Below are 19,014 nucleotides of genomic sequence, written 5' to 3'. Positions count from 1 at the left end.
GGAAGTGGAAGGAAGTTTGGCAGGAAGTGGGGCAGAAATACGCAGTGAAGTGGGACAAAGTAGGGGAGGAAGTGGGGTGGAAGTTTGAGGAAATAGATACGGAAGTGGGAGGAAGTAGGGCTGGAAGTGGGAAGGAAGTTGGAGGAAGAAGGAAGTGGGAAAAGAGTAGGGAGGAAGGAGGGGGGAAATGCGGAGGAAGACAGGCAGAAATGGGGATCAAATAGCAAAGGAAGTGGGGAGGAAGTAGGGAATCAATGGAGGAAGTAGAGACAGACATGGAAGGAAGTCGAGGCAGAAGGGAGGCAGAAGTGGGGCAGAAGTGAGACGGAAATGGATAAGGACCTGGGAAGAAGTAGGGCCGGAAGTGTAGCCGGATGTTGAGTGGAAATAGGGAAGGAAGTGGAGCAGAAGTGGGTCGGAAGTAGTGAGGATATGGATCTGGAAGTGGAAGTAGGGCCGGAAGTGGGGTGGAAATCGGGAAGTAGGGAGGAAGTGTGAGGAAGTAGGGACGAAAATAAGCCGGAAGTGGGGAGGAAGTGGGAGGAACTAGGGGTGGAAGTGGGGCGGAAGTGGTTAGGATAGGGTTCCGGAAGTGAGAAGTGGGGTGGAAATAGGGAAGGAAGTGGGGAGGAAGCAGGACGAAGTAGGGGCAGAAGTAAGGCGGAAGTGGGGCGGAAGTGGTGAGGATATGGATCCGGAAGTGGAGTGAAAATAGGGAAGGAAGTGGGGAGGAAGTGGGGGCGGAAGTGACCCAGAAGTGGGGAATGATATATAGCCAGAAGAGGGGAAGAAAGTGGAAATAGGACCATGGGTAGGATCGGAAGTGGGGCAGAAATAAGGAAGGAAATGGATAAGAAGTGGGAGGAAGTCGGGGCTGAAGTGAGGCGGAAGTGAGCCAGAAGTGGGGCAGAAGTGGTGAGGATATGGATCCAGAAGTGACAGGAAGTAGGGCCGTAACTTGGAGGAAGTAGAGGCGGAAGCCAGCCGGAAGTGGGGAGGAAGTGACCCGGAACTGGGGCGGAAGTAAGTCGGAAGTAGGGAGGAAGTGAGACTGGGGCAGAAGTGGGAATGGAAGAAGTGAGGAAATGTACTTGGAAGTGGGAGGAAGTAGAGGCAGAATTCGGCAGAAGCCAGATGTGGAGCAGAAGTGTGACAGGAAGTGGTACGGAAATAGGGCAGAAGTGAGACCGGAAGGGGGTGAAAGAGACCGGAAGTGGGGCGGAAGTGACCCCGAAGTGGCCCTTCGGATCCCAGAAATGCCCCCTTTGACCCACGCAGGTGCTGAAGCTGAGCTACAACCAGCTTCGGGCACTGCACACGGGCTCCCTGCGGGGCCTGCGGCGCCTGTCCCGGCTGTACCTGGACCACAACCGGCTGGAGTCGGTGCACCCATGGGCACTGCTGGGGCTGGCATCGTTGCGGCTGCTGCGTCTGGATGGGAACCGGCTGGCGGCGCTGGCGCCCGAGGGGCTGGCCACGCTGCGTGTGCGCGGGGTCCCGGCGTGCACGCTGGGCGTGCTGCACCTGGCTGGGAACCGCCTGGCAGCGCTGCCTGCCGGCACCCTGGCCCGCGCACCCGCGCTGCGCGTGCTGCATCTGCAGGGTAACCCCTGGGCCTGCGGCTGCCGCGCGCGCTGGATGGAGGGCCTGCAGGGGCGGGGCCGAGGTGAGCAGAGGGGGCGTGGTCAAGCGCAGGCCAATGAGAGGGCGGGGCGGGGCTGAGGCGATGCAGAGAGGGAGCGTGACCAAGATACAGCCAGTGAAAAAGGACGGGGTCGTGGCTGGGCGTAAGTGAGTAGCCAAGCTCCCCGAGTCACGTGGGGCAGAGGCGTGGCTGAGGTGCCCAGGGGGGCGTGGCCGAGCTCCAGCCAGTAAAAAACGGCAGCAGTGTGGCTGGGCGTGGCTGGGCATTAGTGAGGAGCTGCAGGGGGCGTGGCCAAGGTCTAGCCACTAAGGCGGGGCGGGGACATTGCTGAGGCTCCACAGGGAGGGTGTGGCCCAGCTTCAGCCACTCAGGCAGGGCGAGGGTGTGGCTAAGACTCCACGGGGGCGTGGCCGAGGTCCAGCCAGTCAGGTGAGATGAGGACGTGGCTGAGGTGACACGGGGGCATGGCTGAGCTCCAGCCAGTCAGGCAGGGCAGGGGTGTGGCTGAGGCTCGGCAGGGGGTGTGGCCAATCTCCAGCCAGTCAGGCATGGCGGGGGCGTGGCTGAGAACCCCCAGGAAGGGCGTGGCTGAGCTCCAGCCAGTCAGGCGCGGCGGAAGCGTGGCCGAGGCTCCCCAGGGGGGCGTGTCCCATGTCAGCCCCGCCCCTCTCCCATCCCCCCCTGCAGGCATGCTGCGCTGTGGGAAGGAACAGGCGTGCGCGGCCTGCGCCAGCCCCACTGACCGCCGCGGCCTGGACCTGCGTCGCCTGCCACCACGCATGCGCTGTCGGTCGCCGCGCATCCTCACTGACCCGGCGGATGGCGAGGAGCCGCCAGAAGCGGAAGTGGAGGCAGAGGAAGAGGAAGTGGAGGACGGGGAGGATGTGGGCGAGGTGCGGCTGAGGCTGACAGACGCCCGTGGCCGCACCGCCCACCTTGCCTGCCGCCTGCGGCGCGCGCCCGTCGTGCGCGACCTCGACGTGCGGCCCGGCCTCGCCCCCCACACCCCTGCGCACGTGCGCCTGATGCTCAGTGCCGCCCTCGTCTGCTATGCTGACCCTGCCCACCTCGCACATGCCCGCCGCCTGCTGGGAGGCGATGACACTGATGACGTCGCGCTGATGCTGCGCTGGGACCCGGAGGCGCCGCACCATGCCCACCTGGATGGGGACCTGGGAGATGGATCCGGGGAAGGCCACGCCCAACCCTCGGGCGGAGACCCTGATGGGGATGAGCTGTATCAGGACAGGCACCCGGATGTAGGCCACGCCCACCGTCAGGGTGGAGACCCGGATGTGGACCATATGTATCAGGCCACAGACTCAGATTTAGGCCAGGCCCACCATCGAACCAGGAACCCTGATATAGGCCACGTCCACCAGGGAGCCAGAGACCCTGATGTAGGCCCTGCCCACGCTCAGGACAGAGACCCGCTTGTAGGCCACACCCATCTGCAGGACAAATACCCGGATGTAGGCTATATGTATCAAGCCCGAGACCCGGATGTAGGGCCCTCCCGCCAGCAGGACAGACACCCGGATGTAGGCCATGAATATGATCAGGACATAGGCCCCGCCCACCCTCAGGACAGAGACCCTGATGTCAATGACCCGGATGAGGGCCCTGCCCACTCTGAGGACAGAGACCCGGATGTAGGCCCCGGGTATGACCAGGATGGAGGCCACGCCCACCCTGAGGCCAGTTTCCCGGATGTCCATGACCCGGATGTGGGCAAGGCCTACCGCCTGGTTCGCGGCCCTGGTGCGTCGTCATCGTCGCCGATGTCACTTCCGGGCGTGGTGGCCCGGCTGTGGGCGCGGCCTGCCTGGCTTCTGCAGCCCGAGCTGACGCTGCGCTGGGCCGGGCTGCGCGGGCCACACATACATCTGACGTGGACGGCGTGCGTGCATGGCCCCGAGGACCCGGAGGACGCGCCCTGGGTGACCCTCGACCCCCGTGATGACCCCGATGACGTGCACGTGGTGACCCCGGGGCAGACTCTGCGGCTGCACTGTGCGGCGCAGGGCTCGGAAACGCCACGCGTGGCCTGGACGCGGCCCGACGGCTCCGTCCTGCGGGGCGATGAGGACGGCGGCCATGACGGGGGGACAACGCTGGAGATCCGCGGGGTGCGCCAGGCTGATGCTGGATGGTACCGCTGCGAGGCCCGAGTGGGGCGCCGCGGGGAAACCGAGGCACGGCACGTGGCCTACGGCGGGGACGGAGCCACGGGGTCCGGGGCCTACGTGGAGGAGGAAGCCATGGAATCTGAGGCCTATGGTGTGAATGAAGCCATAGGATCCAAGGCCTACGCTGAGGAGAAAGCCACGAGATCTGAGGCCTACGCTGAGGAAAAAGCCACAAGATCCGAGGCCTACCCTGAGGAGAAAGCCACAGGATCCCAGGCCTATGCTGAGGAGAAAGCCATCAAATCTGAGGCCTATGACATGAATGAAGCCATAGGATCTGAGGCCTACACTGAGGAGAAAGCCAAAGGATCCAGTGCCTATGGCTCAGATGAAGCCATGAGATCCGAGGCCTACACTGAGGAAAAAGCCACAAAATCTCAGACCTATGGTGAAGAAAAAGCCATAGAGTCCGAGGCTTACGCTGTGAATGAAGCCATAGAATCCGAGGCCTATGGTGCAAATGAAGCCATAGAATTCGAGGCCTTCACTGAGGAAAAAGCCATAGGATCTGAGGCCTACACAGAGGAGAAAGCCATAGGCCCCGCAGCCTACACCGTGTCTGAAGCCACAGGCCGTGCAGCCTTTGACACCTCTGAAGCCACAGGCCCCGCAGCCCCGTCTGCAGCCCCAGGCCCCGCAGCCTTTGATGCCTCTGAAGCCACAGCCCCCTCGGCCTACGCTCTGTTTGCAGCCCCAGGCCCCGCGGCCTTTGATGCCTCTGAAGCCACAGCCCCCGCGGCCTACGCCCCATCTGCAGCCCCGGGCCCTGTGGCCTACGGTGGCTTTGAGGCCGCCATGGCAGGCCGGGCGCAGCGCGTGTTCGTGGTGGCGTCGCGGGCGCCAGCGGCCACGGCTCTGGCACTGCCTGTGGGCGCTGCGCTGCAGCTGGGCTGCCGGGCAGAGGCGGACCCGGCGGCGCGCGTGGGCTGGCTGCTGCCCGGCGGGCGCTGGGCCTGGGCGGGGACGGAGCTGGGGACGGACGGCGTCGGGGTCGGGGCGGACGGGACACTGACGCTGCCCGCGCTGGGTCCGCGGCACAGTGGACGCTATGTGTGCGTGGCCGCCAACGCGCTGGGGATGGCGCGCTGGGATGCGGACGTCAGCGTGGGCGGGGCGGCGGGGGACAAGATGGCGGAATCAAAGATGGAAGAATCCAAGATGACGGAAAGCAAGATGGCCAAAAACAAGATGGCGGAATCAAAGATGAAAGGCAGCAAGATGGCGGAAAACAAGATGGAGGGAATTAAGATGGCGGATTCCAAGATAGTGGACACCAAGATGGCGGAATCCAAAATGGAGGGGAGCAAGATGACCGAAAACATGACAGAATCTAACATGCCCGACGCCAACATGGCGGATTCCAAGATGGCCAAAAACAAGATGGTGGACACCAAGATGGCGGAATCAAACATGGAGAGAAACAAGATGGAGGAATCCAAGATGGAGGGAACCAAGATGGCCGAATCCAACATGGCCGACACCAACATGGCAGATTCCAAGATGGTGGACGCCAAGATGGCGAAATCCAAAATGGAGGGAAACAAGATCGTGGAAAGCAACATGGCGGAATCCAAGATGGAAGGAATCAAGATGGCAGAAAACAAGATGGAAGGAATAAAGATGGCCGAAAACAAGGTGGTGGAATCAAAGATGGAGGGAACCAACATGGCGGAATCCCAGATGGAGGAATTCAAGATGGAGGGAATTAAGATGGCGGATTCCAAGATGGTGGAGGCCAAGATGGCGGATTCAAAAATGGCGGATTCCAAGATGGTGGGCGCCGCTGCGGAAGCGGCCGCGGGGGCGTCGCGCGGCGCTGACGTCGTTGTTGACGCGCCAAGCTCGGGCCCGGACACAGGGGAAGCACGGCTGTGGCGTCGGCGTCTTGCAGGCGCCCCTGGGCGTGGGCGGCAGCGGCGTCCGCCGCCTCCGCCTCCCCCTCCCGCCCCACGCGCCGCCCCCGCCGGCCGCGGGTTCCAGCCCGCCTTACCGCGCCGCTCGCGCCCACCAGTGGCTGCCGAGCACATCCGGCCCGAGCACTGGGCGCGCATCCTGGCACGCGTGCGCGGCCGCGGCAGGGGCGACTTCCGGGCCCCGCCCACCCTGCTTCCGGTCTCCATGGAGACCTCCCCGCTTCCGGCGTCTACACTTCCGGTTTCCACACTTCCGGTTTTGACGCAAATATCCCCACTTCCGGTCTCTGTGTCTTCTGTCGACCCACTTCCAGTCTCTACTCGGACCTCACCACTTCCGGTCTCCACTCAGACCACCCCACTTCCGGTCTCCACACTGCCGGTTTCCACTCGAACATCACCACTTCCTGTCTTCACTACTTCTGCCTACCCACTTCCGCTTTCCCCACGGACCTCCCCACTTCCAGTCTCCACTCGGACCCCTGCACTTCCTGCTTCCACACTTCCAGTTTCCACTCGAAAATTCCTACTTCCGGTCTCCTCTCGGACCACCCCACTTCCGGCTTCCACACTTCCGGTTTTGTCTCGAACATCCCCACTTCTGGGCTCCAATTGCAAATCTACACTTCCGTTCTCCACGCGGAGATCCCCACTTCCGATCTCCATTCGGACCACCCCACTTCCTGTTTCCCCACTTCCGGTTTCCACTCGGAAATCCCCACTTCCGGCCTCCACTACTTCGGCCTACCCACTTCCGTTTTCGACTGAGAGATCCCCACTTCCGGCTTCCACACCTCCGGTTTACCCATGGACCTCCCCACTTCCGGTCTCCAGTCGGACCACCCCACTTCCGGTTACCACTCGGAGATCCCCACTTCCGGCTTCCACACCTCCGGTTTCCCCACGGACCTCCCCACTTCCGGTCTCCAGTCGGACCACCCGACTTCCGGTTACCACTCGGAGATCCCCACTTCCGACTTCCACACTTCCGGTCTCCCCACGGACCTCTCCACTTTTGGTTTTGACACTGACATCCCCACTTCCGGCCTTCACCCCTAGAGCATCCGCTGCTCCGACCTCTGCACTCCCGTCCTCCTCACTTCTGTCCTCCTCACTTCCGGCCTCCTTACTTCCGGCCCCCAGGAGGCTTGGCGGCGGCCGCAGGCGGGAACGACAGCACAAAGCCCACCGCACCTGGCTGGGCCCCACGGCGAACCCCCGTGACCCCGTGGTTACAACCCTGCACGGCCGTGGCCCGGATGCCCTCCCTTCCCGTCCTGCGGCTTCCCCTGACAGTGACCCCAGGACCTTTGACCTGCGACCCCCGGCCCCGCCCGCTGTGACCCCGCCTCGTGGCACCTGGAACGAGCTGGACACGGGTGAGCCTCAGTTTACCCATCTGTTTCCTGCAGGCTCTTGGCATGGGGGCGGGGGACTGAGGGGAGCCAGATGGGAGGTGGAGGTTAGCGGTCACAGGGAGGATACAAGACAGTCAGAGGTCACGGGGAGGTTAGGGGTCATGGGGGGTCAGAGGTCACAGGGAAGTCAGGGGTCACAGTCGGGTCAGCGGTTGCAGAGAGGTCAGAGGTCATGAAGAGGTTACGGGGAGGTGAGAGGCCATGGGCAGGTGAGAAGTGGATGGGAGGTCAAAGGTCATGGGGAACTCAGGGGTCATGGAGAGGTCACGGGGAGGTCTCGGGAGGGTCACTGGGAGGTCAGAGGTCATGGGCAAGCCAGGAGTCACAGGAGGTCAGAGGTCACAGAGTAGTCAGAGGTCATGGAGAGGTCACAGGGAGGTCAGGGGTCACTGGGAGGGCAGAGGGCATGGACAGGTCAGAGGTCATGGGGCGAAGTCCTTTACTCTGTCTGTCTGTTGTCTGTGTTCCTGGCCGTGTGGGGCACAGGATGACTGGGGAGACAAACACACACGCACGGAAAGACAGGCAGACAGACATAGAGCAGACAGATAGAGGGACAGATGGATAGACAGACAGACAGACAGATAGGTGGATAGACGGATGAATGGACGGATAGACAGAGCCATAGAGAGACAGACAGACAGATGGACAGAAGGTCGGATAGACAGGTAGACAGACAGTAGACAGACAGATGGACAGATAGGTAGACAGATAGACTGATAGATAGACAGAGCTATAGACAGATAGACAGAGAGATACATGGACAGATGGATGGAGAGACAGACAGACATGGAAACATACATGGTTGGATGGATGGATAGATAGGTAGACAGACAGAAAGCTGGATGGATAGATAGACAGACCAATGGACAGATAGACAGACAGAGCCATAGACAAAGAGATAGATGGACAGATGGATGGGTAGACAGACAGACAGACTGATGGATGTATAGACAGATAGGTAGACAGACACCAGACAGACGGATGGATACAGAGACAGGTGGACAGATGGACGGACAGAAGGACGGATAGACAGGTAGACAGATAGTAGATAGATAGAAGGACAGATGGACAGATAGATAGGTAGACAGACAGACAGACAGATAAACCAATGGACAGATAGACAGAGCCATAGAGAGACAGACAGAGAGATACATGGACTGATGGACGGATAAACAGACAGACTGATGGACGGATAGACAGAGCCATGGACAGACAGACACCAGAGACATGGACAGATAGAAAGAGACAGACGGACAGACCGACCAATGGAAGGATGGACAGACAGAGCCATAGAGAGACAGACAGACAGAGAGATACATGGACAGATGGATGGATAGACAGACAGACAGATAGAAACATACATGGTTGGATGGATGGATAGGTAGACAGACAGACAGACAGACAGACAGACAGACAGACAGACAGACAGACAGACAGACAGACAGATAGATAGATAGATAGATAGATAGATAGATAGATAGATAGATAGACAGACCAATGGACAGATAGACAGAGCCATAGAGACAGATAGACAGAAGAATGGACAGAGAGATGAACAGATGGACAGATGAACAGATGGATAGATGGACCAATGGACAGATAGACAGAGGCATACACAGTCAGAGAGACAGATGGACAGATGGATGGATAGACGAGTGGATGGATGGATGGATTGAAAGAGATAACATGGACAGGTGGGTGGGTAGACAGACGGACGGACTGATGGATGTATAGACAGATAGGTAGACAGACACCTGACAGACAGGCAGACAGATAAATAGAGAGACAGGTGGACAGACAGATGGACAGATAGCTAAATGGATGGACCAGTGGACAAATAGACAGAATCATAGATAGACAGACAGAGTAATGGACAGATAGACAAACAGAGCCATAGACAGAGAGTGAGAGAGAGAGAGAGAGAGAGATGGATGGAAGGAAGGATACACAGGTAGGTAGACAGACAGTAGATAGATGGATGGACAGATGAATGGACAGACAGATACATTGGTGGACGGAGCGACACAGACACATGGACAGATAGACGGATGGACTGATGGATGGATAGACAGATGGACAGACAGAGAGACAGAGGGACAGACAGATGGACAAACAGAGGGACAGAGAGACAGAGGGACAGATGGACAGAGAAACGGACGGACAGATGGACAGAGAAACGGACGGACAGATGGACAGACGGACGGACAAGTAGACAGACGAACAGACAGACTGACAGAGACAGACAGACAGAGGGACAGACAGACAGACATAGACAGACTGACAGACAGATGGATAGACAGACGGACAGAGAGATGGACAGCCGGACGGACAGACAGACAGAGGGACAGAGCACTGTCTCCGACCAGCACAGGGGCCCTTATCCAACGCCCTGTCCCTCTGTCCCTCCCTCCGTCCGTCTGTCCATCCCCAGGCGTGGAGCTGACCCCAGCGGCGCCCGACACGCATGGGACGGACACGAGTGGATCTGACGCTGGCACGATGGACACGCGTGGAAATGTCACACATGGATCTGAAACTCACACAATGGTCATGCGTGGAAAGGACAGGCGTGGACCTCACAGGAGCAAACTGGACACGCGTAGGCCTGCCACTGACTTGATGATCACGTGTGAAAATGTCACATGTGACATGGACACGATCAGATCCCTTCCACACTCACTGGACACGCGTAAAACGCACATAACTGCATCTGACATGCGTGTAAATGTCACACGTGTAAATGTCACACGTGTAAATGTCACGCATGAAAGGGACACGATCATGTCCGTTATTCATAGGCCTAACCCCAGTGGAAATGTCACGCGTGGATCTGACTCTCAGATGATGGTCACACGTGGAAATGTCACGCGTGAAAGGGACACGATCAGACCCCTTCTGCGTGGACCTCACACTCTTAGAATGCACATACGTGGATCAGACACGCGTGCAAATGTCACGCTTGGATATGACAGGCGTGGAATGGACACGATCAGGTCCATTATTCATAGACCTGACACGCGTGAAAATGTCACGCATGAAAATGTCACGCATGGAATGGATGCGATCAGGTCCCTTCTGCATGGCCCTGATACTCTTGGACCGCACATGCATGGATCTGACATGCGTGTAAATGTCACGCATGAATCTGACACTCACACAATGGTCACACGTGGAAATATCACTCGTGAAAGGGACACGATCACATCCCTTCCACACTCACCTGATACACATGAAGCGCACATGCGTGGCTTTGACACACGTGGAAATGTCATGCACGCCTCCCCCGCTCCCCCCGTGCTGCGTGAGGCGCCCACGGAGTTGGTGTCGGCCCACGCGGGCCTCACCCTGCACCTGCCCTGCACAGCCCAGGCCTGGCCCCCTGCGGCCCTACACTGGCGTCTGCCTGACGGGACCCACGTGAGACCCGTGCATGTGCACACGCACCCTCGACTCAGCGACATCTACGTCCTCCCCAATGGCACGCTGGTGCTGCGCCGCCTGCAGGCCCCGCGCCATGCTGGTGAGTACGAGTGCGTGGCCGTCAACACGCTGAGCATCGCGAAACGCACTGTGCACGTCGAAGTCACGCCCGCGCACGCGCGTCTCCCTCCCAGCGTCCGACCCCGAGGCCCGCTTGCCACGCGCGTGCCCCACGGCGCTGACCTCACGCTGCACTGCCATGCGCGTGGGGACCCCGCCCCACGCGTGTTCTGGAGGCTGCCAGATGGGCGACTGGTGGATGCTGGGAGCAGGTGAGTGTGGGAAGTGGGGGGCATCCATCCATCCACCCGTGCATCTACCCATCCACACATCCATCCATCCACTCATCCATCCACCCATCCATCCACCCATCGATCCATCCACCCATCCATCCATTCATCCATCTACCCATTCATCCATCCACCCATCCACCCTTCTATCCATCCATCCACCCACCCATCCATTCATCCATCCATCTACCCATCCATCCACCCATCCATCTACCCATCTATCCACCCATCCATCCATCCACCCATCCATCCACTCATCCATCCACCCACCCATCCACCCACCCATCCATCCACCCATCCATCCATCCATCTACCCATCCATCCACCCATCCATCTACCCATCCATCCACCCACCTATCCATCCACTCATCCATCCACCCGCCCATCCATCCACCCATCCATCCATCCATCTACCCATCCATCCACCCATCCATCTACCCATCCATCCACCCATCCATCCACCCATCCATCCACCCACCTATCCATCCACTCATCCATCCACCCATCCATCTATCCACCCATAGTTGGGATAAAGATGATACCCCTTGATAGTTAATTGATAGAGGATGGATTAGACAGATGACATAGACACAGTAGACCATAGATAACAAATCGATTATCGATTAAATATTGATAGAGATGAGGTGGGGATGGTAGATCCATTAGCAGTGAATAGGTAATTGATAGGTCCTGGCTTGCCAGATCGCAAGGTAGAACCCTAGTGATCGATCATAGATGATCGATCAGGGATCGATACAAGATGAGTATTGGATGCATATGTCACATGTGCGAATAACTAACATTGGCTTCAAATTTGTCTTCCCTTCCTTATGGTCTTTCCTCCTATTACTTTCATCCCTCCTTCCTTCCCTCCTTCCCTCCTTCCTTCCCTCCTTCCCTCCCTCCTTTCTTCCTTCCCTTCTTCCTTCCTTTCTTCCCTCCTTCCCTTCTTCCTTCCTTCCCTCCGATCCTTCCTTCCTTCCCTCCAATCCTTCCTTCCTTCCCTCCAATCCTTCCTTCCTTCCCTCCAATCCTTCCTTCCTTCCATCCTTCCTTCCCTACATTCCTTCCTTCCTTCCCTCCAATCCTTCTATACTTCCTTCCCTCCAATCCTTCCTTCCTTCCAATCCTTCCATCCTTCCTTCCCTCCAATCCTTCCTTCCTTCCTTCCCTCCAATCCTTCCTTCCTTCCCTCCAATCCTTCCTTACTTCCCTCCAATCCTTCCATCTTTCCTTCCGTCCAATCCTTCCTTCCTTCCGTCCAATCCTTCCGTCCTTCCCTCCGATCCTTCCATCCTTCCTATCCTCCAATCCTTCCTTCCAATCCTTCCCTCCAATCCTTCCTTCCCTCCTTCCTTCCCTAAATTCTCTCCTTCCTTCCCTCCGATCCTTCCATCCTTCCATCCTTCCTATCCTCCAATCCTTCATTCCAATCCTTCCCTCCAATCCTTCCTTCCCTCCTTCCTTCCCTAAATTCTCTCCTTCCTTCCCTCCAATCCTTCCTTCACCCTTCCCTCCTTCCTTCCTTCCTGCCCTCCCTCCCTCTCCCCTCCCCAGCTCTGACATCCGGGTCCGCGCCTTTCCCAACGGCACGCTCTCCGTGCGTCCGGTGACGTCACGCGACGCGGGGGAGTATGTGTGCGTGGCGCGCAACGCGGCAGGCGACGCGCATGCACGGCTGCGCGTGGAGTTGGCGGCTGGGTCAGGCGCCTCCTATCTGCAACCCCGGCTTCCCGTGACCCCCGTGACCCAGGACGCCGACCCCAGGGAGGACTGCACTGCCCACCACCGCCTCCATGTCCCATCCGGTGTCCTGGGAGACCCGGATGTTCGGGTCGTGAGGCCTGATGGGAGTGTGGGGATCTGGGACCTGGGGCCTGGGTTAGACCTTGGATGTGTGACCACGGGTGGGGGGGCGGAGCCTGGGGCGGGTTCTTCCTCTTCCTCTCAGTCACTTCCTTCTTCCTCTTCCTCTTCATTTCCTGTTTTCTCTTCCTTTCCTTCCTTTTCCTCTCAATCACTTCCTTCTTCCGCTTCCTCTCAACATCATTCAACTTCTTCCTCTTCCTTTCCCTCTTCCTCTTCCTTTCCTGTTTCCTCTTCCTTTCCTTCTTCCTCTCCATCTCTTCCTTCCTCTTCCTCTCACCATCCTTCATCTTCTTCCTCTTCCTCTGCTTCCTCCTCTGCTTCTTTTCCTTCTTCCTCTTCCTTTCCTTCTTCCTCTTCCTCTCATCCCTTCCTGTTCTCTTCCTCTCAATCTCTTCCTTCTTCCTCTTCTTCCTTTCCTTCCTCTTCCTCTTCTCAGTCTCTTCCTTCTTCCTCTTCTTCCTTTCCTTCCTCTTCCTCTTCTCAGTCTCTTCCTTCTTCCTCTTCTTCCTTTCCTTCCTCTTCCTCTTCTCAGTCTCTTCCTTCTTCTTCACATTCTTTTCCTGCTTCCTCTTCTTTTCCTTCTTCTTCCTCTTCTCCATCTCTTCCTGCTTCCTCTTCTTCCTCTTCCTTTCCTTCTTCCTCTTCCTCTCAGTCTCTTCCTTCTTCCTCTTCATTTCCTGTTTCCTCTTCCTCTTCACTTCCTGGTTCCTCTTCACTTCCTGCTTCCCCTTCGCTTCCTGCTTCACTTCAGGCTTCCCCTTCACTTCCTGCTTCCTCTTCGTCTCCCACTTCCGCCCCGCTACCCCCCGAACTCTCTGTCCCCTATGGCGCCCCCGTGACCCTCACGTGCCCCGTGACCCAGGGGTTGCGCGCAGTGACCTGGCTGAGGCCGGCCTCGCAGCCCGTGGCCTTCACTTCTGGCCTGGAGGACGCCCACTTCCGGGTGCTGCCAGATGGGCGTCTGCGCCTGCGGGGAGCACGGCGGGCCGACGCAGGCACGTACACGTGCGTGGCGGGGCGGGGCCGGCGCGCCACCGTGCGCCTACACGTGCAGCTGCGGGCGCCGCGCATCCGGGTCACGCCTGACGTCCATGACGACGTGAACGACGACATCCGGGTCTCCCCCGTGGTGCGTCTGCGCATGCGCTGCCAGGCGGATGGCGTCCCCGAGCCCCGCCTGCTGTGGGAACTTCCGGGCGGGCTGGTACTTCCAGTCCCGTATCGCAGTCGCATGGGGGGAGGGATCAGCGTGGATGCGCGCGGGACATTGGAAATCCCGGATGTGCGTGCGCTGCGCAGCGGTGGCAGCGACGCCGTGGCGTGCGTGGCGCGCAACCCGGCGGGCGAAGCCCGGATGTGGGTGCGGCTGCCGCCATGGTGGGCGCGGGCTCTGCCCACTGTGGCGTCGGCTCCGCCCTCTGAGGCGTTTACTCCGCCCCCTGGCGCGCCAGCTCCGCCCCATCACACGCCTGCCCTGCCATCTTGGGCGCTGGCTCCGCCCCCTGGTGTGCTGGCTCCGCCCTCTGAGGCAGCTCCGCCCCCTGGCCCGCCTGCCCCGCCATCTTGGGCGCTGACTGCGCCCCCTGATGCGCCGACTCCGCCCCCTGGGGCAGTGTCGGGAGCGGCGCTGCGTGTGGCGCTGGGCGGCAGCTTCCGGCTGCGCTGCCCCATCTCCACGCTTCCGGTGTCCTGGCGCCTGCCCGGCGGGCTGGTGCTGCGTGGGCCGCAGAGGCGAGGCCGCTTCACGCTGGGCGCCGACGGCAGCCTGGAGGTGCGCGCCGCCTCGGAGCGCGACCGCGGCGCCTACGTCTGCCACTCCCACCCCGGGGCGCCGCCCGGACACGCCCCCCGCGCGCTGGAGACCCGGATGTTCAGCTTCATTCCCGCCACTAGGCCGCTGGGTGCCATGGCAGGGCAACGGACTGAGGAGACCCGGATGTGGGGCTTCATTCCCGCCGCTAGGCCGCGGCGTTCGGTTGCCGGGCAACCAAGTGAAGATACCAGGACGTTGGGCTCCACCGCAGCGTCTAGGCATCTGCGTTCGGTTGCCGGGCAACAGACCGAGAAGACCCGGATGTGGGGCTTCATTCCTGCCTTTAGGCCGCTGGGTTCGGTTGGCAGGAAAGTGCGTGAGACCCAGATGTCCAGCTCCAGCAAGACTCCTGGGCCCCAGCCGGAAGATGCCTGGATGTGGGGTTCCGAACCTGCGCGCGCTGTACAGAAGCTGCGGTCCGACCAGAGGCCATGGAGAGGCTAGGACCCGGATGTGGACTGGGAGGGACCCAGATGTGGACTGGGAAAGACCCGGATGTCACCTATCTCTGGGTCCACTGAGGGGCCAGGACCCGGATGTGGACTAGAAGGGACCCGGATGTCACTTTCTTCCATGTCCACTGACCCGGATGTGGCATGGAGGAACCGGATGTCACTTTCCTCCAGATGCACTGATGGGTCAGGACCCGGATGTGGACTAGGAGGGACCCGGATGTCACCTTCCTTCATGTCCACTGAGGGGCCAGTACACGGATGTGGACTGGGAGGGACCCGGATGTCACCCTCGTTTGCGTCCACTGACCCAGATGTGGCCTGGGGAACCCAGATGTCACTTATCTCCAGGTCCACTGAAGGGCCAGGACCCGGATGTGGACTGGGGGACCCGGATGTCACCCTCCTCCATGTCCACTCACCTGAAGGTGGCATCAGGGACCCGGATGTCACTTATCTCCAGGTCCACTGAGGGGCCAGGACCCGGATGTGGACGGGAAGACCCGGATGTCACCTATCTCCAGTTCCACTGAGGAGCCAGGACCCGTATGTGGACTGGGGGACCCGGATGTAACCTATCTGTAGGTCCACTCAGGGGCCAGGACCCGGATGTTGCGTGGGGAACCCGGATGTTATGTAAGTCCACGTCCATTAACCCGGGTGTGGACTGTGGCAGGGACCCGGATATATGCTGGACGGGACCCGGATATCACATCCATGGGCCTGGCTGTGGCGTGTGGAGTCCCAGATGTCACGCTCCTCTCCTTCTACTGACAGGGTCTAGGACCCGGATGTGGTGTGGGGATTCCGGATGTCAGGTCCCACCACATCCACTGATGGTCCAGGAACGAGATGTGGAATGGGAACTACCCGGATGTTAGGGACCTCCAGGTCCGTGAACCCGGATGTGGGCTGGGTACCCGGATGTTAGGGACCTCCAGGTCCATGAACCTGGATGTGGGGTGAGTACCCAGATGTTAGGGACCTCCAGGTCCATGAACGTGGATGTGGGGTGAGTACCCAGATGTTAGGGACCTCCAGGTCCGTGAACCCAGATATGGGGTGGGTACCCGGATGTTAGGGATCTCCAGGTCCGGGAACCCAGACGTGGAGGCGAGTACCAGGATGTCACTTATCTCCAGGCCCACTGGCAGGCGCCAGGACCTGGATGTGAGGGGTTTGGACCCGGATGTAAGGGTTGGGACCCACATGTGAGGGGTTGAGACCCAGATGTGAGAGGTGGAACCCAGATGTGGGCGGAGCAGGCGCTCCACACCTTGGCTCCGGGCTCCAGCTGTGCTTTGGGCCGTTGGGGTCCTTTCCCAGACTCGGAGGCAATAAAGCAGCCGTGCTGCTTCTGGATGGAATTCTTCCTCACTTCCGCCCCAGCGCAGGCCATGCCCTCCTGAAACCCTCACTTCTGCCCCAGCACAGGCCACACCCTCCTGAGACCCCTCATTTCTGCCCAGCACAGGCCACACTCTCATTTCCGCTCCTAGCACAGGCCACACCCTCCTGGGGCCCTCATACATTCCCAGCACAAGCCATGCCCTCCTGAGACCCTCACTTCCTTCCCAGCACAGGCCACGCCCTCCTGAGACCCTCACTTCCGCCCCAGCGCAGGCCACGCCCACATAGGTCCCTCACTTCCGCCTCATTGCAGGCCACACCCTCCTGAGACCCTCACTTCTGCCTCATTGCAGGCCACGCCCTCCTGAGACCCTCAGTTTAGCTCCAGCACAGGCCACGCCCTCCTGAGTCCCTCACTTCCTCCCCAGCACAGGCCACGCCCTCCTGAGAACAGGCCACGCCCCCTGAGACCCTCACTACATTCCCAGCACAGGCCAAGCCCTCCTGAGTCCCTCACTTCCTCCCCAGCCCAGGCCATGCCCTCCTGAGCTCTGGCCACGGCCTACTGAGCGCAGGCCACGCCCTCTGGGCACAGGCCACCCTCCCTGACGGTCCTGACTATTATTGCAGCCTTCCATGTAGTTCTCGAGGTTTCCCGCCTCCCCTTCCTCCTGCCTCTGCCAGGCCTGGCAATTTCTTGGCGCCCAGCCCAGCAACTCCGGGCTTTTCCCTTCCTTCCCCGCCTTCCCCTTCAGCACCACATCCTGTTCCTTTCTAAGGAACAAAGGGGACTTTTATTTTGGAGGGGGGGAATGTTGTGCTTTCCAAGGAACAAGGGGACTTTTATTTTGGAGGGTTGTTGTGGAGTTCTGGCTGCTGGAGTGACTTGGACATTTGAGCCCTGCGAGCTTCCTGGCTGGCAGGGAGAGCAGCAGGCCCAGGCGCTGATGGCAGAGAACTGTGGATGTGAGTTCGTCCTCTGGGGAACACGGGGAGAGGTGTGGGGACCCGGGGTGGGAGGGCTTCGATTGTTCTATGAAGCCCCCCCCCCAGATGTCCCACCATGCCCCGGGGTGGGGGTTGCAGGGCCCCGCCACAGGCCTGGAAAGACGAGGTGAGGGGCTGATGTACTGGTGGGGGCAACAGCAGCCTGGCCCTGGGGTGGCCGGATGTTACTCAGCTCTTCCCCACTTCCTGCTTCCAGCATTCTCTTCCAGGAAACGGGGAGCATCATGGGAAGGACGGGATCCTGGACGCCAAGTTGGTCAGGAGAGGGCCTGGAGGGAGGGGGAGTCCTTCCATCCCTCTTCCCATTCACCCATCCATCCATCCACCCATCCATCCATCCACCCATCCATCCATCCATCCACCCAACCATCCATCCACTCACCCACCCATCCATTCATCCATCCATCCATCCATCCATCCATCAATCCATATCCCCATCCATCCATCCACCCACCCACCTATTCATCCACCCATCCACCTATTCATCCACCCATCTATCCATCCACCCATCCACCTATTCATCCATCCACCTATTCATCCATCCATCCACCCACCCATCCATCCATCCACCCATCCAACCATTCATCCATCCACCCACCCATCCATCCACCCATCCATCCATACACCCAACCACCCATCCATCCACCCATCCACCCACCCATCCATCCATCCACCCATCCATCCATCCACTGTGCATCCATCCATCCACCCATCCATCCATCCACCCATCCACCTATCCATCCATCCATCCATCCATACATACATACATATATCCACCCATCCACCCATCCATCCACCCATCCATCCATCCATCCACCCATCCATCCATCCACCCATTCCCCCATCCACTCATCCATCCAACCATCCATCCATCCACCCATCCATTCACCCATCCATCCATCCATCCACCCATCCACCTATCCATCCATCCATCCACCCATCCACCTATCCATCCATCCATCCACCCATCCATCCACCCATCCACCGCTCCTCCTCCTCTCTCTCCTCCTCAGGTCGCACAGCGGCTGCGCAGCCCCACCCCTCGCCTTCCTCCTCCTCCTCCTCCTCCCCCCTGGCCCCTGCGCAGGCCCCACCCACTCGCGCCCCAACTTCCTGCTGCTCTTGGCCGATGACCTGGGCCTGGGCGACCTGGACAGCTTCGGGAACCGCAGCCTGCGGTGAGCAGAGGGGGAGGCCCGGATGTGGGGCCTTAGTTACCCGGATGTGGGAGCTCAGATCCCTGGATGTTCCACCAGGAGAACTGTATAGACATCTAGTAACTCAGTTCCCCAGATGTTGGATGTTAGTGCCCCGGATGTTGGATATCATGTCCCGGGATGTTAAATCTTAGTACCCCGGATGTGGGAGATCATGTCCTCAGATATTGGACTTAAGTGTCCCGGATGTAGGAGCTCAGGTCCCCAGATGTTGGAGGTTAGTGCCCCGAATGTTGGAGCTCAGGTCCCCGGATGTGGGATGTTAGTGCCCCGGATGTTGGAGGACAGGTCCAAGGATGTTAGATCTTAATGCCCCAGATGTGGGAAATCAGGTTCTCGGATGTTAGATGTTAGTGCTCCGAATGTT

General features: G+C 59.5%; 2 protein-coding genes across 2 annotated transcripts in view; both read left to right on the top strand.

Annotated features, from left to right (window-relative positions):
- Positions 1–15,064, top strand: part of LOC138839126 (matrix-remodeling-associated protein 5-like) — a 33,333-nt gene extending 18,269 nt beyond the window's left edge. The window contains exons 8-11 of the mRNA XM_070038770.1: positions 1,279–1,666; positions 2,333–7,126; positions 9,600–10,920; positions 12,496–15,064. Coding sequence (XP_069894871.1) covers positions 1,279–1,666; positions 2,333–7,126; positions 9,600–10,920; positions 12,496–15,064 — 9,072 coding nt within the window. The remainder of the gene's footprint in view (positions 1–1,278; positions 1,667–2,332; positions 7,127–9,599; positions 10,921–12,495) is intronic.
- Positions 15,065–15,622: 558 nt separating this feature from the next.
- On the top strand, positions 15,623–18,563 carry LOC138839125 (guanine nucleotide exchange factor subunit RIC1-like). The gene is made up of 2 exons (XM_070038769.1): positions 15,623–15,708; positions 17,640–18,563. Exons 1-2 carry the CDS (start codon positions 15,682–15,684, stop codon positions 18,561–18,563), a joined length of 951 nt encoding a protein of 316 aa, XP_069894870.1. The 5' UTR covers positions 15,623–15,681.
- Positions 18,564–19,014: the final 451 nt, after the last annotated feature.

The sequence above is a fragment of the Dipodomys merriami genome, unplaced genomic scaffold, assembly GCF_024711535.1.
Source record: "Dipodomys merriami isolate MVZ:Mamm:240054 unplaced genomic scaffold, mDipMer1.0.p SCAF_294, whole genome shotgun sequence".
Lineage (NCBI taxonomy): Eukaryota > Metazoa > Chordata > Mammalia > Rodentia > Heteromyidae > Dipodomys > Dipodomys merriami.
Note: the sequence above shows the minus strand (reverse complement) of the source record. Positions and strands in the feature narration are given on the sequence as shown.

What these genes read in the sequence shown, in the direction of transcription:
- LOC138839125 (XM_070038769.1), top strand. Translation starts at nt 15,682, where the DNA reads ATGTTGCGTGGGGAACCCGGATGTTAT. An exon ending in GTGGGGAACCCGGATGTTAT is followed by an intron (nt 15,709 to 17,639) that starts GTAAGTCCACGT and finishes ATTCTCTTCCAG; the next exon opens with GAAACGGGGAGCATCATGGG.